Raw genomic sequence first — 26077 nt, 5'->3', positions numbered from 1 at the left:
CAATCTGAATTCACTATGTGGTGACGTAGCTGCGTTCCCATACAGATCAACTTAGACACTGTGTTTTGTCCGACTTTCAAAACAACTTCTGTACTCCAAAGTCTTGCTGTTTTTTTTTTTTTTTCGGACAAGGCTCTGTCCATCGGCGAGTGAGTAGTTTAATTATTCTATTGCTGTTTATTAGCTTCGCTACGTTGTAATTAAATGCTTTTTGTTCACTGTCTTAGCTAAGTAGCTTGTTAGCTTGAAACGTCAGACTGTTCCAGTCAGTGGAAACATTTACATTAAACAGAAATTCGACCTGTTCGTGTGTGATAAAAATCTGAATTCCTCACAACGACTTGGTTTGGAGTTTAAAAGTTACGATTTGTTTGGGGCCATGACATTTTTTTCCGTCTCGCGCTCCATTAATGTTACCTGCAAGCGAAACTCGCGTGACGTGACTCGCGCGCTTCCTGTTTGTCCCTGCGCGCACGAGCTGCGGTTTGAGAGTCAGACGATAAGGAGGAAACTTTCTGTTCGTTATTTCAGGAACGAGCTGAGACACCGAGCCGAGGGACAAGTTACACACACACACACACACACACCTGATCAGATCCGATTCAGAGGCAGAGAGAGAGTTTAATCCGTCTCTTGTCCCGGAAAAAGAACTGATTCAAGTGAAAGAGTTTAATGTCCTGTGACGAGTCAACAATAATACATTTATTTATTCATCCTTTAATCAATCAGCTGACTTTTTTAAATTTACATCCGTTGTCTGTCCACCCATCAGACCATCTACCATTTATCTGTTTATTTATTCCCTTATCCATTTGTCCACTTATCCATCTTTTTTTTGTGTATCTAATATTAATATAATTATTAATACACTTTGTAAAGTGTATTAAATCATTGTTATTTATCCATCTGTCCACCCATCCATTGGTCCATTCATTTATCCAGCCATTTTTTTTTATCTTTTTCTTTTTTTCTCTTTATCTGTCTATCTATTCATTTATATACCCATACATTCATACAGTTACCCCCCCCAATCTATTTTAGTCTATCCTTTCAATCACATAATCATCCATTAGTTTTCTATCTATCTATCCATTCATCTGTTCATCCATCCACCTGACCATTCATTTATTCATTTATACTGACCATTCATTTATACATCTATCTGTCTACTTATCCAGGTACAGGGAGGTCAATGGAAAATCAGCTTCAATTAGAAATACATAATGGCTATAAATCAGTGTGTGTGTGTTTAAGATATGTAATAGTGCTGAACTTCAGCATGTCTGTTTGCGTAACAGTCGTTCCTGAATGTTGTTTCAGGCTCTGTGTGGAACAGAGGAGTTTGGAATGCTCAGAAAATGGACAGAAACACAGGTACACAGGTACGACCACCTGGATTTTATTCATACCCCTCTCTCACTCCTTCTCTCTCTCTCTCTCTCTCTCTCACTCCTTCTCTCTCTCTGTCTTTTCCCTACCCTCTTACAAGTGGGTGTCTCCAATCCTAGAGGTGTGTTAGAGTGGTTAATGTTCTAAAATAGAAAATTTTAATAAACATGAAAAACAGTGCTGCTTTCTTTTATGTAAATCAGACATCGACCTGGTCGTGCCTTTACAAAGTGGGGTAAAAAAAAAAACAGAATTACTCCACTGCCCATTGTGTCCACTGTCACATCCACTTCACTTTGCAACTCATTTGCATGAAGTCACACTTACAATCTGCTTTGATGCTTTGTAAGCCCCGCCCACTTCATCTCAATGACTTCTTGTCAACTCTTTCATTATACACACGCACAGACACACCCTCTGGTTATGTTTTCACCTCACCTTGATGTGAGTGTGGGGTTTTGGATTTAGGAAGGTAATTGTGTAATTAGTTGTGTGTGTTTTCGCAGAAGTCGGCTGTGAGCGGTCTGGACGATCGTGCCTGGTCGGGGTGTGTTGTGTTGTTCCTGCGTTGCTGCAGTCCTGAACCTGATCTTCTGTCCTTCTACAAAGACCAACAGGAGAAGTTTAGCATCTTCAAGACCATTAAACTCACACTCACAGGTGTGTGTGTGTGTGTCAGTTTAAGGCTCCTTATTGAAATAGAAGCTATAAATAATTAATATTTGAAGTCCTTAATCTGTATTAATTTTTTACATGCTTTCAAAAAATCTAGAGTAAAAAATGTTTTTGTGTAAGGTATCATTGATCGCATCAGAGTTTTGTGTCTTGTGTCATGCAGCAGCTCTAAACTGTCAGTCTGAGATGTTCTGCAATAATTTTTTCTAATTCCAAATAATATTTATATATAATATAAAATATAATGGTATATAATATAATGGTCATATGATTTTAATGTAAATATGGCGGAGGAGATCTCGGTGTTAGTGACCCTGTGCTGTGATTAGATGTTGCAGGTGGACTTGATGGTTACGAGATCCTCAAGCTTCACGACGCCGACCCGTTCCTGGGAGTGGAGCTGAAGTTCATGGATATCCTTCCCTGTAGGCGTTTCCTCGACAGCTACTCGTGTGGCTCGCTGCTTCAGTTCCTCTCCCAGCATGCATCACGCCTACTCTCGCTTCCCAGTGGTCTGGGCGTGGAGTCCATGCTCAAGGCAGGAACACACACCCTGGACAACAGCATTCAGGATCCAGAGCTCTGTCTACAGCTCATATACCAGTCTCAGGTACTTACTCACTCACTCACTCGCTCACTTACTCAATCACACACTTACTCACTTACCCACTCTTTTGGTCATACACTCACTCGCAGGCTTACACGTACACTCACTCATATGCTCAGTCACACCCTCTCCCAGTTGCTCACATTTTGTAAATAAACTGGCCCAAAAAAAAAAAAAAAAGGAGAACTCTACGACGTTAATGGTGAAATAATTTCTGTATTCGACAACTTGCTTTTACACAAAGTTTTAATCTAATTTGTAACTAAACGTTATAATCACACTGATGTGTCCGATTGGTTTACAGCCCGTGCGTTTGCGGGACGACGAGGTCACGCTGCTCGAGCAGCAGCTACAGAACAGCTACATTCCACCCGTCCAGACGCAAAAGGAAGTGCCTAAGGACTGCTTCATGTTCCAGAAACACCAGTTTGGTGAGCAACAGTTAATTTATTATTTTATCCAAACTGTGTGTATTAAAATTAAATTATATTTAATAAATAAAAGAGTATTTGGTAAAAACAATTATCCGTGTCTAGTTTTTTAGGAAATAAGTGATAATAAATCCACAATGAGTGGACTAAAATATGGTGACTCTAACAATAAAAATGCATTAACAAAATCTCCATCATTAACATGACAAGAGCAGAGCCCAGGTGAACAAACTGATGTGTAAAAAAGAGTAAAGAAAAAAAAAACGTATTTGGTTTGAGAATACAACTTTCTCAAAGCTGCTGCACTGACGTGCAGGATTCTTTTTCAAGATACAAAGAAGAAAGCATCTTGTTCAGCCGTCTCTTAAACGAGGCAGGAAATGATGACTTGCACTCTCTCAAAATTATGCTCTTAGCCACCATCATTCCAAACATGAGAGGCAACCGCACATGGTGAGTTAATTCACTGGTTACGTCAGAGTAACCGAGCAAAGCAAGCTTACAGTCTGAGGGATCTCTGTTTCATAAACAGTTCAGTATGAGTGAAATATAGCTTGCCAGAAGCCAATTACCTGGACACAAAAAACTAAAAGTGTGAGCAGGTATGAGAACCTTCTTGGCATTGCGTCTGTCACAAATGGATGAGGCGTTTGGGTAAATGCTATTGAGCTTTGTTCTAGGATAGTGCATTTTGTGTTTCACTTTAAACTGTACGAGCTGAAACTGAGTGCACAGGGATTCTGAGCACGTCCTCATCACATTCTTTATCAGGGAACACACTTGACTGCAGGTATCCTTTTCTCACCAGGAGTTACCCCAAGATATTTGGGAAGATTTAAAGCCATCAATGTAAAAATCTACAAATGTATTTATTCTGCTGTCCCTACACTGAAAAAATATAAATAAATAAATAGTTTACAGTATATATGTCAATTAGACAAGGCAAAACACTGTGACCATAGTGACCATATTGGCATGGAAACTGGGGGTTCAGAAATGTTTAGGGCCTTCAAAATTTCACAACCACTTGGTGGAGCTATCCATTACTTCTCTCGATAGCCAGTCTGCTAATAAATCATGCTCTAAAATATTCACACAATAGCAGACAGCACAGCATTCTCGTATCAAATTATTATTATTATTATTATTATTTTTTTAGCATTCAGATTTTTTTTATTTGTTTCTAATATCGAATTAGGATAATTTGTAATTGTATCGGCACGGAGGTATCATAATAATATCGTATCAGGTCGTCCCTGGTAATTCCTTTTTTTTTTTTTTTATGTATTTTTAACTATTAATTATTATGTTTAATAATTTGGTAAATTCTGAAAAAAGGTGAAGGAATCTTGATTACATTACACAGAGTAAGGGGCAAGTTTCTTAACTTTCAATAGAAAATTCCATTTTAATAATATTTAGTTTCAATTAAATTAAGTGTGAATGATGCTGTAACCTCTCGCAGCTGGAGGTCTAGAGAGAGCTGATTGGCCGAGCTCTCTCAGAGGGGAGGAATTAGAGGTACTTAGTGCTCCCACATTAATCACGGCTCTATAGCCAATCAGGGGCGCCTGTACACATACACACACACACACACACACTCATTCACACACTTCGGGCAATTTGTGAACGCCAATGAGCCTAACCTGCATACCTTCGGACTGAGGGAGGAAATCGTAGTACCCGGAGGAAACCCATCAAGCACGGAGGGAGAACATGCAAACTCTATGTACACAGAGACAGGAATCGAGCCTGGCCGGGAATCGAACCAAGCAAAGCTTTGTTAAGCACTTCCCCACTGTGCCGCTCGATATAATATCTGTATGTATAAAATTTTTTTAAATAAATAAGATTTTGGCTAAAACTAAATGCCTATATCTTAGCATCAGGAGAGATTAAAGCTGGAGTAATGTCTTTGATCCCTTCGCAATATGTGATATTGAAAATATGATGAACGTTTGGGAAAGAAAATAAATTTTGGACAAAGACCAGATGTATTAATTCTGTCACATGTCTACACCTGGGCCACAATCTTTTGATCACACTTATATATTTTATATATACTTATATAAAATATGATGAAGGATCTGTATCCTCATTACATGTGTTCAGTTAGACTCAAATAGGGATTGTGCAAAAGTATAATTTTTTTTAAAGGACTCAAGCAGTGTTCATAAAATTAAACTCAACACCAAATCCATGTGACCCTGCAGCTTTCCTCTTATTGCTTTCTTTATCTCTTCTAATGTAAAGTCAGCATCTCACTCCTCCCTAACCTCGTCATAGTCGATTTGTTTTGTTGAAAACTGAACAAACCAACTTAATGTGCATGTTAACAATATATTTAATGACCCGCATAGGTTTGTTTATTAATTATTGTAATTAATTAATGGGTTTTAATGATTTTCAAAGGATGTATAAAGCAGCACAAAAACCTGATTAATAATGGCGATGAATTGAAGAGACTTTGATATTGGTTTTTGGTTTATTAATTTGACTTGGGGCTCAGAGTTGGGTCCTGCTTTTGGTTGGATGTGATGATCATGTGATCTGCAGGCAGGTAGTGGATGAGACTGCATTCTGACGCGCAAGATCGATGGCAAGATAATGATGTTTTGGTTAATGATTTGAACTGTGTGTGTGCACGTGTTTTTACAGAGGACAGGGCTTTGACTCCCATGGATCAGCAGCGCTTCGCTTCTCACGTGGGCCGTGACTGGAAGCGAGTGGGTCGAGCGTTACAGAAGAACTGCCGTGCGCTGAAGGGGACGGCCATCGACAATCTCGCGTATGAGTACGAGAGGGAGGGGCTTTACGAGCAGGCCTATCAGCTACTGGGACGCTTCATCCAATCAGAGGGCCGGAACGCCAGACTGGGGCGTCTCATTAGCGCACTGGAGGAAGCCAAGCTGATCAGCATGGCTGAGATTATGTTGGACATTCAGCCACGAGAGTGAGGGACTCGAACCGTGTATGTGTGTGTGTGTATATGTGTGTGTGTGTGTGTATGTGTGTGTAACTGGGTCTGGTACCTAAAGGTGTAGTTTTTTTTTAGTTTTTTTTTTTTATGCAGCATTCTTCAAACCAAGTTTAGATGAAAGAATTTAGGATTAGCGAAAGATCGCTGTGGCGTTTCACACATCCTGGTGCGAGTTACACCCTCACCCTGTTCATCTGATAATCAATCCCAACCAGGGCGAAATCCATCCATATGATTCGTTGGCCGCTTGGGTTGGCTTGATGTTGCAGATTATTGAAATCTTTTGTTAGGGGTCTATAGAGCTGAAAATGTTCTTATATAAAACGATTCCAGTCCTTGGTTGGAAAATAAATGATGGAAAAAAAGTTTCAACAAACCCTAACCATTTAAGGGCATGCAGAAATCACCAAAGTCACCTGAGTCGGCATTAACATATAGAATGATATAAACAATGTAGTAATTTTGTATGTCATAAGTGGCCGCTCTTATCTTATCCCCGGGAACGCAGGGCATTACTGCAGCGCAGTCGAGCAGCCTTCACTTCTTGCAGTGAGTCGATTCAAAGTCGATTCCTCCACCCGCCAAAGAAACCCCCCACCCCCCTGTAGTCGACTCTATCCGGCTCCTAAGCGTGATCGCTGTTTTATCACTTGAGTAGAGAAAAACACACACGGGTTCTGTTTAAACTCCCCAAACACTTTGTGTGTGCGTGTGTGTGAGAGAAAGAGATCACAACCTCCCACAGCTATTTTTGTGTCTTATGATGACCCCATGTGTTCCACTTCCTGTTCAATCGTATCAGGTTAATAATAAGCCCTTCATGAGACCTTCCTGTATCGTGTGTATTTGTGTGTGTGTGTGTGTGTGTGTGTGTGTGTGTGTCAGAGTCAGAAACCAGATCAAGAGCCAGTGTTCTAAATTCAGAACTTTTCTCAACACACTTTCTCGAGCTCTCTTCTGTGTGCTGTGAGTGAGTGTGTGTTCAGCATTGTGTGTGTTTGTGTCTTTAGTTTGATTTGATAAAGATTCAGACGTAACTCGCCTAGTCTTTGATCTGGAGCAGATTTTTTGCGGTTATCAGGTGGACTATGTTGAGTCGGATATTAGTGTAAAGTCTCATGGTACAGAGGAAGCTTAGAGGTTTTTAATAAACACTTTTTGGTATTATTTATGATCAATACAAACAGAACAAATCACACTGAGATAATCAAAGTGTGGGGTATATACATATCAAACCTGAAACTTTAATAAAAAATCTGCTCAAAACATTTAAAAAAATACAGCATTATTATACAGATAACAAGTAATAGTCTGCTCTTTAAATGAATCATTTCTAGGGGTGCTAATATTTTGAGTAATTGAATGAAACAGATTTTTATTTTGCACCCTTTTTCAATAATTCTATAATTCTGCCACTCGATTACTCGAGTGTGACAGTTTAAGAAGACGTTTAGATATGTTCTGTTCGTTCAGCGTCCTCTGCCTGGTTTAGTGATATTCATAAAAATATGTTTATAAAAAAATCTAACTGTAAATCCATGTGATACTGCAATGCATTGTGGGAGAAACGGACCGGTGTAATTACAAGAAATAATGAAATGATCATGTAATGATATAATGAATAATAATTATAATAATAATGATATGAATATGAATAGTACAAGAGACAACTACATCCTGTGTGTGTGTGAGTGTGTGAGTGTGTGTTTGAAAGAGGGAGAGAGTAATTGGAATCTTTTTTTTCTTTTTCGTTTTCCTCATGACCATGAATGTCTCACTGCTCTATATGAAAAAAAATCTTTAATAAATTTTTTCATGTTTGTAGAACAGCAGATTTCTGAGGATCTGATTTGACAATCTGTGTGTGTGTGTGTGTGTGTCCTATAACAGAAGAGCTGAAGGTGTTTTATTCCTCATGCATTGCAGCCAGTTTCCTAACTATTCCTTTTATTTATTAAAGAGCGGCTCATCGTTCAGCTGAAGGAAGCTCGTCCTGATCTCACTAACATCACAGCAGCTGTAAACACTCGTCCCCTGACCAGCTGCTCTTTATAAGATGAGAGCTGTTTACGCATGTCGCTGAGAAACTCCTCTGTCCTGACGCTGACACTGGAGGCTCTTCCACTGAGGTTCACCTTCCATAAAGACACACTTCTCATTACAGATCCTAGCTTCTTCTTCTTCTTTGTTTAACAGCGCTTGGAATCCAGTAGATTACATTAGCGCCACCTGTAGGTCTCACTCTTGCTCATCCTCCCGGCCTCTTACAGTCGATTTTCCAGACCAGCCTTCCTTAAAAATGTTTAATGCATCTTTCCTCTTATTTTGTCCTTCTTCTATGTCTTCAACTCTTCTACTGCTTTTATCCTGTGTTCTGTTTCTATGGAAACGATAACTTGTTTGTATCATAAAAGAACCTGTGATCTAAATCTGAGCTTCCAGGAGTTAATCAACACCTTCTGACCAATCATGGCACAGAATTCAATCAATCTATCAATCAAAAGTGATGATTAAAAGTGAAAAGACAATAAGAGAAAAAGGGAAGAAGAGTGGGTGTGTGTTGCATGTTTATTCTTTATGCGCGGTTTGTGAAACGAATGTTTAACCTTTAAACTTCTTCGGCTCTTGGAGCAGAGGTTTGCAATGTTACAATAGATTTTAAAAAATATATTATTTGTAATTTGATTGATTTTGAAGCAGTCTGACGAGTTTAACCTGATGTATAGAAACAGGTGTTTATAATATACATGTGTATGTAAGTATGTATGTACATAGAGGGAGGGAGTTTTGTGGTTTTCACACATTTTTTTTTTTATGGAAAGGAAGTGATGCAATCGTGTCTTTTCTTTTTAGACTACAGGTTGAATAGACACCTCTAGTTAAGTGTTTGTGCGTGCATGTGTGTGGTTTAGTTATTAATACCTGATCAACACTTTACTGACTTTCCTTTAGCAGCTTTAAGAGCAACTCCTGGCCCAGGTAGAGAATGAGAACGTCGTTATTCTCTACAGATCTCAGATCAGCATGAAGACGTGTTTCAGAGGCCCAGGGGTCGAGCAGCTCATGACTCCGCTTATGTTTTACGCTTTACTTTATTAAAAACCTAAACTATAATACTATTATCAGTATAAAGGGGTTTTTCTTATTCCTATCTGTGCCAGTGCGCACTCAGACTAAACAACAATCTGATCTCTTTATAAATCAAACGTTTCTCTGGAATCGACTTCTGGTGTGTGTTTGTGTGTATTTTGTGTTGTTTATTGTGTGTAGGTGTGTGTTCAGTCGCTCTGTGCATTACGTCCTGATGTGATTTATGAGGAGTGAGTAGCTGTAACAGGAGGCGATCCGCTTAGTGACATGTATAAGGCTTTTCTGCATTAAAGCATTACACCGAGCTTCCATTAAAGTATTAAATGTTAGAGAGATAGAGAGCACATTCATTTTACATATGGGAACTTGGTGTGTGTTTGTGTTGGAAAGGTTTAAATACTGACACACTGCTATTTAAGAGCAGAGCGGTGATTAGAATTAAGGAACGCGTCTGTGCTGTAATTTGACACACACTTTCTTGGCTAACACACACACACAGCGCTCATGATGTGTTTGATTGTCTAAAGATCTCCTGATGTTTGTGATGTCATGGAGCATCAGCGAGGTCACTGGTAATAACGATAAAAGCACGTTAAGCGGTTCGTACATCTGATACAGCACTTATCTCTGGAAAGTAATCCGTCAGAATGATTTGTGTGTCTGTGTTTTATTGTAGCTCCTGTAGATTATCTAACTTGAAAGACTCTAGAGGCATCCTGTTGTAATTCAGGCCGGTGATATTAACAGTTTCTGCCATATTTATTCACCTGAAATCACCACAATGTCCACAGATTCATGATTGGGCTGTGTGTTTTTATTATTATTATTATTGATGGCACCAATCAAAAGGTATTTTGGGATATATTAGGCAGCAAGTATCTTTAAGTTAGGTCTTGAAGTTGATGTGCTGGTAGCAAGAAAAATGGGCAAGCGCAAGGATTTGAGTGACTGACAAGGACCAGAATGTGACGTCTAGACGACTGCGTCAGAACGTCTCCGTAACAGCTGATCCTGTGGGATGTTCCCTGTCTGCAGGTGTCAGAACTTACAAAAGTGCTCCAAGGAAGAACAACTAATGAACCGGTGACACGATCACAGGGGGATTTTCAAGCATTGGTGTAGTTCATGGGTAATAAGTAAGCCCCCAATAATCAAACCTGTCTAGTACTTCCCAAATATTTACATTTAGGCATTTGGCAGACACCCTTATCCAGAGTGACTTATGTTGGTATTTCATTATACATGCGAGCAGTTGAGGATTAAGGCCTCGTGCTCAAGGGCCCAACGGGGACAACTTGGCAGTTGTGGGATTTGAACCTGGGACACCTGAACTGTAGTCCAATGCCTTAACCACTCAGCAGTCTACCCCAGTCCAATTATTGTATCATATTCAATTATTCAATTGTCAGAGCAACGTAAGACCACTGTATTAGACCCCTGCTCCCTCCCAACCCAGGCTGCTGTGTGAGAATGAGGGGGTTGTTTCATGTCCCTGGATACCCCCTAATGGGTGGAGAACTCACTCCAACAGTGTTGAACCCAAAGTTATGGCTTTGCTCTTAGTTTGTTTTTGTCATTGGAATAGAATTTTTGTCGTTATTTCTGAGGTTCAGGATGAAACCGGATCGCAGGTTCACAGCAATAAATGTCCTGCACTAGTGTGTTTATAACTTAGATTTTTTTTTCCTGTAACTTCGCATCATTAAGCATTTTATTCCGCGTTTTATTCCTCTTATGCCGCAGCATGTTGATCGCACTTTGCAGCTCTTCCCAGGAGACCGTTGTAGTTGTGTAGTGGGACATCACTGGTTACAGCATCACCTCTGACCGTCCATGTGAAATAAACGTATCCTTCCTTACCCAATAACTACCTCCTGGGGTTTTTCTTTTCATTCATTTCCGGTTGACAGTGGTAATGGGTGTTAAGAGGAAGTCGGTTCTGTGCTCGTGGGTGTACATGTGACGTCACAACACTCAAGCGACACATTTGTTCCTATTTGATTAGATTTTTTTTTATTATTATTATTATTTTAAACCGTTACTCCGATTTAAATGCGTCAGGAGATAACGTCTGCGCACGTGGTTCCCCTCGCACCAGCGAGCGCGCGGAGTAGAGGCCCGCGCCGACTCTGACGTCACAGCAGAGGAGGGTTTGCCTCTCGCGCAGCGGCGGCGGCGGCAGCATGAGAGAGAGAGGAGGAGAGCGAGCGCGCGCCGCACTCTCACCGTTAGGGAGGGAAAACAAACAGAAATAATCCGCCGCTTCGGGTCGGACCGACGTCTCTCTCTCTCTCTCTCTCTCTCTCTCGTGTGGATGCTTTAAGGACCCGCGCATTTGTATTATTTTTATTATTAATCTGAAAGCGGGAAGGCGCGCGAGCGGACGGGAATCTCGGACCGGCTGACTCGCTCGCGCTCGCCATGGGCTGCTCGTTAAGCGTGGAGGAGCGCGAGGCGCTGGACCGGAGCAAAGCCATCGAGAAGAACCTGAAGGAGGACGGAGTGAACGAGGCGAAGGTCGTGAAGCTGCTGCTGCTCGGTGAGAGAAACACACACACACACACACAACAGACATGTCAGGGTGTGTGTGTTTACCGGAGTACTACTACACTGTTTATTACCGGATTGGCTGTAAATGCATTAGTGTGTGTGTGTGTGTGTGTGTGTGTGTGTTTGCAGGTGGAGGAGAGTCTGGGAAGAGCACTATAGTCAAACAGATGAAGTGAGTCTGCTTTTATTCCATCTGTTGTGATTCTGCAACTTTGTGGTTCAGATTCTGTCTGGGTTCTGGGTTCTGTGGGTTCGGCAGCTGGACAGGGTTAGCCCGGGCACCGGTGTCAAAACCTGGAGATCATAAATAGATTTTTCAAAAATGTATTTCTTACTTATGCGTAATATTTTCTCTGATTTCTCACTATAACCTGCTCCTTTTAGAAAATAATTTTTATTATTTAAAATTTGCTCCTTTTATTTAAAAAGGATACTGAATAGTAACCCTGCTTATCAGTGGATTGGTGTTTGAAAGGTGTGGGTGTGGGTGTGGGTGGGTGTAGTGGTACCTTTATTTCTGGCAGTGTACAACATTTAGAGACATTACAGGTTCTTCAGGTTTTCCTCGGCTGAAATGAACTTTAGAACCTTCAGGAACTAAAGAAAATATTTTTATAGAACGTGTTATCTTTTAAGGAACCATTGAAGTGTAGCACTAAGGGTACTAAATTGTAGTTTTACCATAAATAGTACTATTAGGGTCTAATTCTGCGGCTTAAATCGGTGGACTGGATTCACATTTCGAGGTGAAAGGCGAACGGTATCAGACGTGTTCCCTCGAGGACACCTCCCCGGTGACGAGATCAGGTGCTGTTTAGTACTCTTCTGTATGAGTGAACAAGGCTATAATGCTAGATATATTTACATATTTACATATAATTATTCTGTAAACGATTAAGAACTTGTTCACAGTGGTTCCCTTTTAGTATAGATTATAACTAATTAAGCTAAAAGAAAAAACAACTCGTAATTATCAACAAAAATGTTTAAAGAACTTTTTTTTAAGTGCACAGTGTAATATCCCGATCTTTCTGATTCTTTAATGTTCTTCTGTGTGAAACACTGTTTTGCGAAAGTCATACCTGCTGATAATTTATCTAAGTGCACCTATTAAAAAAAAACCCTGAGAGTGTGTTCCAATAATCTTTACACCAAACACTTTTAATTTCAAGTTTAAATAGAAACAGGAAGTTTTAGAGAATGAAAGCAAGGTCCAGAACTGAAAGACTCTCTTCCCGTAACAGACGTTAGTATCTCTTTAGAGAGGAAACACAGCTAAAATTTCCCACATGATATGAAAGTGTATGGAAATACCTTGAAATATATTTCTGTTCAAGCTCACGCTGTGAATAAGATCATTACTGTGTTATTACAGTCCTGCTGTTACACCTGCTATACATCCTACACGTCCTTTACTGCCCCCTGAGACGGACTGGGCGTGTGTGTGTGTGTACATGTGCATGCATGTTTGTGTGTGAAGCCGTCCACAGATGCATTAATTCCTCTGTCAGAGACTGACTGTGTGAGTTTGTGTTAATAATCTTAATGGATAGATTTTACAGCCTGATCCCTGAGTTGGTGCGAATGTGTGTGAACCTGATAATCTACAAACGCACCACGTGAAAATCACTCTTGCACCAAATTCACAGCGTTACAGGCCCAAAATGGGAACTGTATCACAACACAGCAGATTGAAGTTTTGAGTTTATGGAACTGAAATAAAAAAAAAAAAAGACAAATGATTTCCAAAACATCCTCGCTTCATTATTGCATTCACCAGGACTACAGCTTCTGTTTATCAGTCACACACACTCACTGCGTTCACACACAGTCCAGATCGGTCAGTTTTCTGCCCATTTTTACTTTCTTGGCCTGAAATACACGTGTCCTGGGCAGGATTTAAATATTTGACCAATGTTGGTGAAATAAATTGTAAGCACGTATTATTGAGCTTTAGTAGGAGTCGGCCAGATTCTTTGCACTGTCTAGGCAGGATTTATTGGTGTTATCTGGCAACCCAATTTAAGACAATTCAATTTATCCAGTAAAAGAACAACAATATTAGTGTTTTTGATGTTCTGTTCTTTTTAATTAAGCAGCGATCAGAAACGCGTCCTGCTCTTGCAGTGTTTTTATCAGGATTATAATCCTCAAAGCCTTTTATATTTTTACAGAACGCTTCATTTCCCTTACAGAGACTTGTCACATCGCCTAATGTTCTCTCCATGTAGCGCAAACACACGCAGAAAGATTATGTTTATTCAAACTACTGTAAAAGAATCAGATCAAGTATTTGAACAGATTATCACAGGCTGTTCTTCCCATCCGTAGTAGAACACTGGAGTCCGTGGAAACAGAAATTACTCCTGACTGTTCATAACATACGTCTGGGGCGGGGTTTGTCTAAAAAAGAGGGCGTGTCTGAATTGCACTCGATTATGATCTCGAACTTAAGCGCATGAAGTCCAGCGCCACCATCTGATAGTTTGAGGGAACAATATCTCACACTGAACCATTTTGGTTTTGCCTGTTAGTTTGCACTAAAAACACTGTGAAATTCTGTTTAAGGACAATAATAAATAATAAATACAGAAATATCGCACTATTCATTTAGCATTTAGCAGCATGCATTGTTCTCTCTTTGTAAGCCCAGCAGGCGAGTGCTCTGTTAGATTGTCCTTCAGACCTGTAAAAATCGACTGAACACAGACATAATAAAAATTTATACATAATAAGTCAAAACAAATTCAAATTTAAATTCAAATTCAAATTTTATTTGTCACATACACAGTCATACACAGTACGATATGCAGTGAAATGCTTAGGCAACTGCTCATGACCTAAGATAAAGACTAATATGAGAATTAAAATATTGGGTAAATAAAACTAGAAAAGAATAAAATAAAATATAAAAACTAAAGTTAAAAATAAATAAATAAATAAATAAATAACTGTATGACAAAAATACACAATATAGAAAATATTTGAAGAATGTATAATGAAATATAAAACATAAATATAAAACAATAAGTAAAGTATAAAACAATTTGTAAAGGTGGGATTAAATATGCTACGTACCTCACACAGACGCTACAATCTTCATTTTGTGTTTTATTATTATATATATATTTTTTTATAAATGTATATATTTATATATTATTTGTATTTTTATAAATGTATATATTTATTATTATTTTTTTTTTTATAAATGTATATATTTATTATTTTTTTTTTTTATAAATGTATATATTTATTATTATTTTTTTTTTATAAATGTATATATTTATATATTATTTGTATTATTTTTTAATTAGCTAAAGCAATATTAAAATCAATTTCTTTTGATATTTTGATCTGACTAGTAATGTGCTGTAACCTTTAACCCTGGATAGAGTAGCTTACTTTTTGTTTAAATATTTAGTGGTTTACCAGTTCATTATGATTTATCAAGATAACCTCAGAGAAATACGTGTGTGTGTGAGAGAGAGAGAGAGAATTATGGTTGTATAATACGTTTTATGTTTTGTATTAGGATTATCCATGAAGATGGTTTCAGTGGAGACGACGTAAAGCAGTTTAAACCCATCGTCTACAGCAACACCATTCAGAGTCTCTTCTCCATTTTAAAGGCGATGGAGACCCTCATGATCGAGTATGAAGACAATGGCAGGGCTGTAAGCACGCACACACACACACACACACACACACACCTGAACCTCAGCCTCAATAATATTCTAATTACAGAGCAACATCATGTATTTATCCATCTATGGGAACATAGAAAGGTTTTCCTCAGTCTTCCTCTCTCTTTCTCTCTCTCTAATGCTGTTTTATTAAACATGTATTAATCTCATCGTCTCTCAACTAATAATCAAACACTGTTTTAATATCTAATGTTCCATATAAATAAAGAGTGTGAATACAAGTCTTCCTTTGGGCACTAATTAGCTTAACCTATTAACAGACATTGCAGCGGGTCTACAGCGACATCTAGTGGATGGAAAAATATTTGCTCCTGTAATGACCTGTGATTAATGTCACAACAACATCAGTTTACCTTCAGGATCAACAAATACTGTGACAATCACTTCCTGTGTTTATATAACTCTATCCTAATATATAATATTTACTGTATGCTGATAGATTATTGGGATTATTTTAATGCAAGACAACTCCTTAAACCTGTTTTAATGTATTTTTAAGTACTCCATGATATTCTACTGAACATTTACACAACATAATAGCTATTAATCTATATCCACTTCTTCATTCTCTTTATACATCATAGTTTTAATATTTTTTGTTTAGTAAATCTGTAACAGCTAAATAACCGTCCCTGTGATGTGTGTTTTTCTTTAGTCTGACGGGAAGTTAGTCTATGACATCATTAACCGTATGGAGGACACAGAGCCGTACACACCTGAAGTTCTGGCGGCCATGAAGCGTTTATGGAAAGATGGAGGAGTCCAGGCCTGCTTCAATCGATCACGGGAATATCAGCTCAATGACTCGGCTCAATAGTAAGGCACACACACACACACCCGGATGTTATAACCTGAATATGAGTAACACTTAGACTGTAATGATCACATGTAATTAGATTAAAGCATTTAAACAAGATATTAGAACAAGTACACGTCCCTTCTTAAGTAGAAGAAACTCTGGACTTGAGAGTGCTTTAGGTACGGTACCCATATTAACAAAGCCGCACCCCCAGGGTCTGCAGTGGCCTGGAGAGTACAGAAACCTGTGTTTACATCATGCATGTCTCCTTAAGCTTTCCATAAAGTTCATAAAACCTGATCAGGAAATCAGACACAGCAGATGTAACCGGGTGTAGTGAACACAACAGTTTCCAGTTCTGCATTCATTAGCGAGGGCGTCGCTTTCTTGTAAAAGTATGCCTTTTAAGTGTTTTAGAATTATCCTTCTGTTTAATCACAGTGAGCCACATCAGTGGCATCAGTAGGTGATTAAACGTGAGTCTGTAGCTCGATTAAAGTTCTCCCTGTCTCCCAAGCCTTCGTCCTTTCCCACTCTTCCTCTCTTTTTCTACAAGTACTGTATACAGTATTGTGCAGTAGTAATCTCTTAACCCATACATAACTAGACACATAGATTAATGCACTGATGAGTGTGTATGTGTGTGTGTATACTCTCACGAGTCAGTACAGCTACATTGCACCTTCACATATAGCTTTGATGAGTGTGTACTGTACTGTACTGTAATGTGGTCACATCTAAATAACGTGATCTCCAGTTTCTTGGTGTGTATCTCAGGTGTTAGGCGGTGCATAACTGTATAGTGCTTATAAAATGCAACAAGCATTTGGACCAGAAATGCGATTTCTCAACAACAAGCCAAGGTCACAGCTCGGTGTGTTGTGTGTATCCTGGCCTACATTTCTGCAAAGATATAATTAGAATAAACAAGTCTATCGCACTTTTAAGTCCAGAAGTTACACTAATGACTACACGAGTAGAGGTCACAGCTGCTTAAGTGAATTTTCTAAGCTCATTAATTAAGATCATTCAAATCACACACCTCAAATAGTGTGTGAGTGTATTTACATCTAAAACAAATTTTAATGTGATATATTATGGTTACATCAAATGGTCAGTAGCTTGAGCTAGACTCAACACTGCCTCCCTCCTCACTCAAGCAGGTGACCTGCATTAAAGCTCAGAATCGAGCATAACTGAGACATGCCTCTGTTTAAAACAGACTCCGCCCCTTTATGTGTAAGTTCCAAGTTACACGTTACTCAGGAAGTGTGTGTGTGTGTCATCGACCTGTGAATACGACCCTGAGTGGGTTTCTGCAGTAAATAATTCTGTTTGTCCTGTAGTTACCTGGACAGTTTGGACCGAATCGGGGCAGCTGATTACATGCCCACTGAGCAGGACATCCTGAGGTCGAGGGTTAAAACCACCGGGATCGTGGAAACACACTTTTGCTTCAAGAACCTCAACTTCAGGTCATTTTCTTTTAAATTTAGAACCTACACTGATATTCTCAGAAAAAGGGATGTTCTTCATACCCTGCTCAGCCTGTAGGGGGTGCTGTAGCTCAAACTCTACTCATATGTCCTCAGCTACTTTTTTTTCTAGGTTTCTTTAAAAAAAAAAAAAAAACATTTTCTTCCAAATTTGGAAAATATAAATCTTAATTTCAACTCAATTCAATTCCTTTATTTTTTATTCAGATTTATTTTAAATAAATCTCTTTAACAAGAGATCATGATCATGAGTCAAATCCCTGAACTGATTCTTTATGTAAAGATAAATAGAAATAAATCTTTTTGATTTCAGAAAGCAAACAGAAATTACAGAAACTTGTGCCAGTGCGATGGCCTTGCACCTTCAGGTCCTGGGTTTGATTCCCTGTCTGTGTGTATGGAGTTTGCATGTTCTCCCCGTGCATGGTGGGTTTCCTCCGGGTACTCCGGTTTCCTCCCATAGTCCAAAAACATGCAGATTAGGCTAATTGGTGTTCCCATATTGCCTAAAGCGTGTGAGATTAAAAAATCAGAATGATAACAGGAAGAGTCGACTCTTATGAATGAACTAAGTCAGATGATTTGACTCACTGAAAAAAAAATGAAATACAACCTAAGTGATGTGTATGTGTGTGTGTGTGTGTGTTTCCTTTCAGTCGCTCCACTTGGTCCAACACGTGTCGTATTGTATATCACACCCTCTTGTGTCCTGGCTGAAAAGATTTTTTCACACCGCAAACAAAGGCTAATGTGTGGGGACGCAGAAGCAGCTCTGCCTATACTTGGGAAAATTTTATTCTATAGCGTTGGCTAGCGCCTGATAAATTATTGCTATGTCTTCACGCATTAGGACTTGGCTCAAAATCAATTAAAACAGTGTTCTTGTTGGTATAAGCTACAGCAGCGTCAGTTGTTGAGTCTGCCTGGGAATTCTCCACGCTAGGAGAGCGCTAGCTGAGCCTGAGACATACGCGTTTTGTCGGCACGGTCATTCTCGAAGTCAGTCCCTGCTCGTAGCTGGGCAGACTGAATGAATTATTGGACTGCCTGCTTTCCAAGACAATGACGTGCTCGGTCTGGATAAGCACTGCCTGTCTTTAGCAGAAGCTGGCTCAGAAGTCATCAAGGTTCTTAGGTTTTTTTCTATATCCTGAACTAACAACAGTTAGAAACTCTTTGCCCATGTTTCCCAACTTGATCATTGAGCTAACTTAGGGGCAAACCCCATGGGGCAAACCGCTGTGTACCCGCGCCACGATCCTCGGTTATTGACCGTATTTGTAGTTGGATGGAGCTGAAAAAGCGGTGCCAGTTAACCAGCCCCAATCCTTGGAGTCTTATCTGCCTCCCTCACATAACCATTGGGTATCTGGGCCCACTGTCCTTCCATCCAAACACATCCAAGCTGATTTTTTCTGCCGAGCTTGAGAAAATTTACCACGCTCAAGCTGGCACCGCCCACGCGCTGAACTGTTACTGTGCTTCAGACTTATCAGGTGATGTGTTTGGCCTAGCTTGGCATGCTGGAGAGGCTGGTTATGTGCGCTGCTCAATGAGGTCAGGACCGCGACAGACTGCATCATGCGCATGTTCTGTTGTGCTGCTCTCTCTCCCACTGCAGGGGGATGGCGAACACGGTCGTGGCACAGAGGCATCTATTCAATTCAATTGGTCCAGTTTATCATCCGGTGAAACAGCAACCTTCCGCGTACCTCCACAACAGTGGGCCTGAAGTAAAGCTTCGCCCACATCACAAACAAAGCTTCAAGTAAAACAAAGCTGCATAAAAATCTTCACATACCTGAATGTGGTCGAGACAATTCAAAGTGCTTGAGCCTCATGAACTAGGAGCCGTTATTCCCACGCCGGCCCTCCTCTGTGCCTCCTCCTGTCCTCTACGCGGCGTCCATGATGCACTAGAGTAGCTATTGGGGTTCTTGTTCCTGACTTTGATGGATGCAGCCAGAACATGAGAGGGCGTGATATCCCGTATGAAATGTGTTGTACCTTGTTTTTCTCCTTTAGTTCTAATCATTTTTTTTGCTGCTTCCTCCAGGCTTTTTGATGTTGGAGGTCAGAGATCAGAGAGGAAAAAATGGATCCACTGCTTTGAAGGCGTGACGGCGATAATCTTCTGTGTAGCAATGAGCGGCTACGACCAAATGTTACATGAAGACGAGACAACGGTAAAGAACTGCACACACACACAGACAGAACACGAAGATGATAATCTCCCTCAAAGCATTAACACTGGAGACTCCTTCCACATACCATTTAACAGTGACACCAATTAGTGACACACAATTCAATAATGAACTAGTACAAGTGTGTTGAAGTTTCTCAACGCGTGCTTTGTCCTTCCTGCAGAACCGCATACACGAGTCCCTCATGCTCTTCGACTCCATCTGTAATAACAAGTTCTTCGTCGATACTTCCATCATCCTCTTCCTCAACAAGAAGGATCTGTTCGGGGAGAAGATCAAAAAATCTCCGCTGACGATTGCTTTCCCAGAGTATACAGGTGTGTGTGTTAGTGTACGTGTGTATTTGTTTGTGTAAAAGCATATTAATAATTTCTCAGTCTATTCCTGCCTCCTACTCCTCATGTGGCCCAGTGTTCAGCGGTACGGTTTCTCTCGCAGGTCCGAACACGTTCGAAGAAGCGTCTGCGTATATTCAGGTTCAGTTCGAGAGTAAAAACCGTTCCCCTAATAAAGAGATTTACTGCCACCTGACCTGCGCCACCGACACGGGAAACATTCAGGTGGTGTTCGACGCCGTCACTGACATCATCATCGCCAACAACCTACGTGGCTGCGGCCTGTACTGAGCCGCGCTCGGCCTGCTGTCATCAACACCACCGTCTCTCGTCATCATGGTAATGAGCGACTGAACTGAAGCTCCGCCCCCATCGACCAACATTATCTCGTTCTGTTTTTTTTTTTATCATCCTGAGTTTAAATGGGAACTGGTGTGTGTGTGTGTGTGTGTGTGTGTGTAATAATTCGTGTACAGCTAAATTTGGAAATTTTGTAACAAACTGGGAAAAAAAAAACATGTGAAACGAGCTTAAATGCAAGTTTTCACAAATCCTCAGGATTCTCAAGAGAGATGAGTATCTCCTTTTTTATTTTGTAACTAATGAATATCTTTACATGAGATGTTAGACATCGTTTGATTCGTAATGCAAATTCCTAAACAAGGCAGCTCTCAGGCCAAAAGTCATGAGACATGAACGAGCGTCCGGGTGACAGCGTGGAGCGATAAACACTCTAAAAGCACAAGTAGTTCAGATGAATTTGAAATAACGCTTCACATCAAGGTTCTCCTAGCCGACATGGTGTAATGAATAAATTAGCATAATCAAGCCCTGATGTCTACACCAGGAACGAACCAATTAACACTCGTTAAATATTCAATGTTTTTTCTTTTCTTTAAGTAATAAACCTAATAACCTGAACACCCACATTAATGAAGGCGTGTACCAAAATTCAGTGCGAGTAAACATCATGTGAGAGTAAACATTTCCACCTGGACATCAGCGTTCAGGACGTTCTCAACATTCAGCATCATGACATCATCACTCCCGTCACCTTCGAAGCAACACGTTCCCTTTCTGACCAATCCGAATCCAGAACTGAACAACACCAGGAGATAAGTGATATTAATGCAGAACACAATTCTCGTTAAGCGAAGCTTTATGTGAAACGTTATCATTTCTTTGTAAATTATTTTATTTATTGAGTTGTGTATAAAATATGAAGGCTTGTGTGTACAGATTTTGTATCTCCTGCATGTACGTGTTCGATCTCTATAAACACATCGAAGTAGTTCAGGGCACTGACAGATCTGTACACCGATCCGCCGTAACATTAACACCACCGGGTGAGCTGAACCACACCCATCACCGGCTATAGCCTAGGTGACATGTTGGGGCACCTGCGGGGGCCAAAGACCCGTCCGTCTGGTCCAATGGCACAGAAAGGTCAATGCTGGCCGTGATAGAAAGGCACCAGAACATCCGGTGCACCGCAGCGACCTGCACACGGGACCCGGCAGGCAAAGAGCCCGGACAAACAAGTCTGATCCGCAGAGGCCCTGTCCCGCAACACGCAGAACCCAAAGGATCTGTTTCTAACGCACCGTTGCCAGACACAACAGCACCCCCCAGAGACCCTGCAGAGCCACGCCCCTGTGGCACAAAGGGAACCCAAACCCTAGGTGGTTTTAATGTTATGGCTAATCAGTGTATATCACCATTAATAGGAAAAAATGTAGCAGATAGAAAAAAAATCATAGTAATATTTAGAGAAAATAATAACTAAACAAACTACTAAACTCATCTTCTTTATCTGTGTGTGTGTGAGAGAGAGAGAGAGATGGAGAGAGATTAAACCTTTCTCTCTCCCTTTTTTTCTGAACCCTCATTTCTTTCCCCTCCTCTTTTTTTTTAGAATTATGTTTTGTTTTATTTATAAATCCTAAAAGCTCGCTCTGTTCCTACATCACTGTACTGCTGGTTTCATTCTGTCACCTGATGAAACGTTTACAATAAAAACACAGTTTGAAACCATTTTATAGTTTCTCTTGTTATTTTCTCTCCGTTTTAATGTCAGTTTATTTCTGAGAGAATTCTTCAGATGAGAGAATAACGGCATTTCTTAGTGTTAATGCACGTAGCCTTACTACGACATGTGTATCATCTGTCTGCTGTGTCTTCACATCTCATAATAATGAAATAATTGCACCAGAGTGACAGGAGTGGAGCGAGTCCCCGGGCCTGACCCCTGTCTCACCACGGCATGTGACCAGGTACGCAGTAAACACACACAATGGGCTGAAATGTCTTCAGTGCTGGATTTCTACAGTGTGTTATTACTGACTGTTAGTATGATGCAAAAAATTTAAACGCTACATTAAATATCTATGTACTTTTTATCTACTTTTTTTTAATGGATACAGGTTGGTATTTTGCCCCGTTCTAGATTATTAGCCCTCATTGTAAATCTGATTTAGCAATTTCTCTGTAAAATGGTGTGTGTGTGTGTGTGTGTGTGTGTGTAAGCTAAACTGCAAAAAATTGTCCAGTAAAATGCTCAGAGAGAAAAACGAGAAATCAGGGTAAGGAAGTTATTTTGATTCACTTCTATGTCAATAAATTCTTTTTTAAAAATAATAATGATAATAATAAGTGAGCACTATTTTTATCATCAGCTGAGGTGTGTGTTTGGCTGAGGTGTGTGTTTGTAGCTCACGGCTCTGCATAGACAGGCCGGAATATCCTCTATTTATTTATACACTGCTGTTTCTTTTAGCTGAACTGAATAATTAGTTTTATTTGATTTCATCTACACTCACCTAAAGGATTATTAGGAACACCACACTAATATGGTGTTTGACCCCCTTTCGCCTTCAGAACTGCCTTAATACATGGAATTTATTCAACAAGGTGCTGAAAGCACTCTTTAGAAATGTTGGCCCATATTGATATGAGAGCATCTTGCAGTTGATGGAGATTTGTTGGATGCACATCCAGGGCACGAAGCTCCCGTTCCACCACATCCCAAAGATGCTCTATTGGGTTGAGATCTGGTGACTGTGGGGGCCATTTTAGTACAGTGAACTCATTGTCATGTTCAAGAAACCAATTTGAAATGATTCGAGCTTTGTGACATGGTGCATTATCCTGCTGGAAGTAGCCATCAGAGGATGGGTACATGGTGGTCATAAAGGGATGGACATGGTTCCTAATAATCCTTTAGGTGAGTGTATATGTGCATTTTGGTTTGTTTTATTATTTCTATTCCTAATATCCTTTTAATTAAATTTAATGAAATAAAACAACTGGTTTGGACTAAATCCACTAGATGGCGGTCCGAGTCTCTCTAGCATGAGGATGTGTCCTGATTGAGACTCCAAGGCTTGTCTAGACATCTCTCTGGATTAGGGACGTCTGCTAAACCTTATCAACACCAACAGTTTTCCCCTCCACGGAATGTTCCGGACAGAAGAGAGCAGAACCCTGCGAGTATACCTCAGAGTATGTGAATTCCATCAGCTCCAGGGTCACGCTACGCAAATAAACACACTCGGGAAGAGATCAGGATACGGATTGTGTTGTCGTTTTTTTTAACATGATTTTCCATGAGGAGCTCCTCTGATGAGAAAACATGCAGTTCAATTCTCCTAAAAACTTTTAAAGCATTGATCAGAGGACCAGGCAATAGAAAATGTATATATTTCATATGTCTGTTTGGACTCTCTTATTAAAGTGGTTTCCTCTTAAAGGAAAAAAAAAACAATGACTTATTTCATGTATCTACTATTCCACCGATTTTGCTTGTAAACCTGAGAATGGAGTAAGTGTGAAACTCCCAGCTGACGTTTAAACCTGCGGGTGTCTGTGACCCCGGGCCTGTGGAAGGCTGTGGTGGTAATGCGAGGCAGGAACTCTAGCCGCTGTGCTGGAATGCTGGAGAATGTGTGAGTCAGCAGAAAGCCGTGAGTTAAATCAGGCAGGAGCAGAGTCAGGAGGCGGCTAATTTCAGCCTCCTGAACATCTCGGTCCTCTTTATAAGCGCTCCTCTTCGCTGTGTTGAGATTACATTTACATTCACATTATTGTTTCAGATCCCAGTTAGTGAGCAGAGCCTCTCGTGTGTTAGACTCAAGTTTACTTGCTATTAAAATTTCTACCTTCAAGATAAACACAGAGTTTAACACAGAGGAAACTAAAGAGACACTAGAGCAATGGATTGGGTCGAGTCATGGAATTTATGATAAACTTAAAGCAGTTTATGTTGCCCTTTGAGTTTTAATTTGTTAAAAGCCTGGAAATAATTTAATCTTTTTATTAATTAAATGTGTAACTGAAAATAAATTGGTTTAAGATCAAAAAACTGGCAAGAGAAAGTTTAAAAAATGTGAAATGAAGGTTTTTCTGTTGTTGGCAACACAAGAAGTTGCCACAGGTTTTACGCCGGGTGTCCTTTCTGACATACAGTAACCCTGCCATTTTATCCGGCCTCGGGACCGGCAGTGCATTCAGCTGCTGGAGTTTGGGCACTGAGTGGGAACCCAGCTCTTCCACATGGTAGGTGAGAAATCCATCCTCATTGAGCCACCAGCACCCCTGAGTTTTTTTTTTTTTTTTTTTTTTTAAATAAGAGGGTTAAAAATATAAGGTAGATGGAAACTCTAAATGTCACTCTGCTCTGCACAAACTGGATGGAATCATGAAACCTCTTCAGCAGAACCTCAGATCATCACTTTGATGCTTGGAACTAACAGGACAAACACACATGAGAGCTGGATGTGGAAAGGACAAAGCAAGCTGACTTTAAACTTTTGAAGCCTTGATACCGTTGGAAATTCATGTAAGTCACGGTCAAGGTTTCCCTGCACTAGGAAACCAACAGATTAAATAAAAACCATAACATTTAATGGTCTAATCCCCAGACAGAATTCTGACAGAAGCTTGTTGATTGTGACGGAAAGTTGTGCTGAAGGTAAAACGGCTATTTACATAGTACGGTATTTTGCTCCAACATAAAAAGCCCAACAATGCTCTGACATTCATGTTCATGACGAGTTTTTGTGTAAAATCAAACGCATTTAAAAATGTTTTAAAACTTTCAGTTTTACAATAAGAACCTAAAAAAAAAAAAAAGTGCACAGCCATTGAGAGTGAATCTTTAACAAGACCTTAAATACAAGGTTTTTTTGTTTGGTTTGGCAGCACAGAGGCATTCGGGTTAGCACTGTGGCCTCACACCTCCACGGTTGAGGGTTCGAATCCCACCTCGGGTCTGCGTATGTGTGGAGTTTGCATGTTAAACTGAATACACAAATAAACCAACACAAAACCAACTGTGTAAAATTTACAATCTATTAAAGTCCAACAACTGAATTTTATAAACCAAATGTTTTATAATTTAAACAAATCTAAAGTATCGCGTTAATTATACAAAGCTTTTGCTGTGAAAATAGAAAACTGACTCGCACTTTAAGAAGGTGAACCCGACACCAGAGTGCAAGGTGAATATGAAAATATGTCTTTTGTCAGATCCAAAACAACCCTTGATCACTTTGAAATAGTTTAAACTATTTTCTTGATTTAAAGTTTAAACAAGGCAGGAGATCTGGTCCTCCATTTCACATACACAGTGGTGTAGGGGTAACACTGTCGCCTTGCATCTTCAGGTCCTGTGTTCGATTCCCGTGTCTGGTCTGTGCACATCTTCTCCCCATTCTTGGTGTGTTTCCTTCGGGTTCTTTGGTTTTCTCCCACAGTCCAAAGACATGCAGATTAGGCTAATTCTCATTCTCAAATTGCCCGTAGCATGTGAATGTTGAC

General features: G+C 40.0%; 2 protein-coding genes across 2 annotated transcripts; both read left to right on the top strand.

Annotated features, from left to right (window-relative positions):
- The first annotated feature begins 35 nt into the window (after nt 1–35).
- On the top strand, nt 36–7916 carry tradd (tnfrsf1a-associated via death domain). The gene is made up of 6 exons (XM_053512523.1): nt 36–149; nt 1321–1382; nt 1896–2049; nt 2394–2674; nt 2976–3102; nt 5761–7916. The coding sequence occupies exons 2-6, from the start codon at nt 1359–1361 to the stop codon at nt 6057–6059; spliced, it is 885 nt and encodes a 294-aa protein (XP_053368498.1). The 5' UTR covers nt 36–149; nt 1321–1358; the 3' UTR covers nt 6060–7916.
- Nucleotides 7917–11331: 3415 nt separating this feature from the next.
- gnao1b (guanine nucleotide binding protein (G protein), alpha activating activity polypeptide O, b) lies at nt 11332–22294 on the top strand. Its single transcript, XM_053512990.1, has 8 exons — nt 11332–11711; nt 11852–11894; nt 15255–15396; nt 16082–16242; nt 17572–17700; nt 19778–19907; nt 20089–20242; nt 20364–22294. The coding sequence occupies exons 1-8, from the start codon at nt 11594–11596 to the stop codon at nt 20549–20551; spliced, it is 1065 nt and encodes a 354-aa protein (XP_053368965.1). The 5' UTR covers nt 11332–11593; the 3' UTR covers nt 20552–22294.
- The last annotated feature ends 3783 nt before the right edge of the window (nt 22295–26077 follow it).

The sequence above is a fragment of the Clarias gariepinus genome, chromosome 15 (genome assembly GCF_024256425.1).
Source record: "Clarias gariepinus isolate MV-2021 ecotype Netherlands chromosome 15, CGAR_prim_01v2, whole genome shotgun sequence".
Lineage (NCBI taxonomy): Eukaryota > Metazoa > Chordata > Actinopteri > Siluriformes > Clariidae > Clarias > Clarias gariepinus.
Note: the sequence above shows the minus strand (reverse complement) of the source record. Positions and strands in the feature narration are given on the sequence as shown.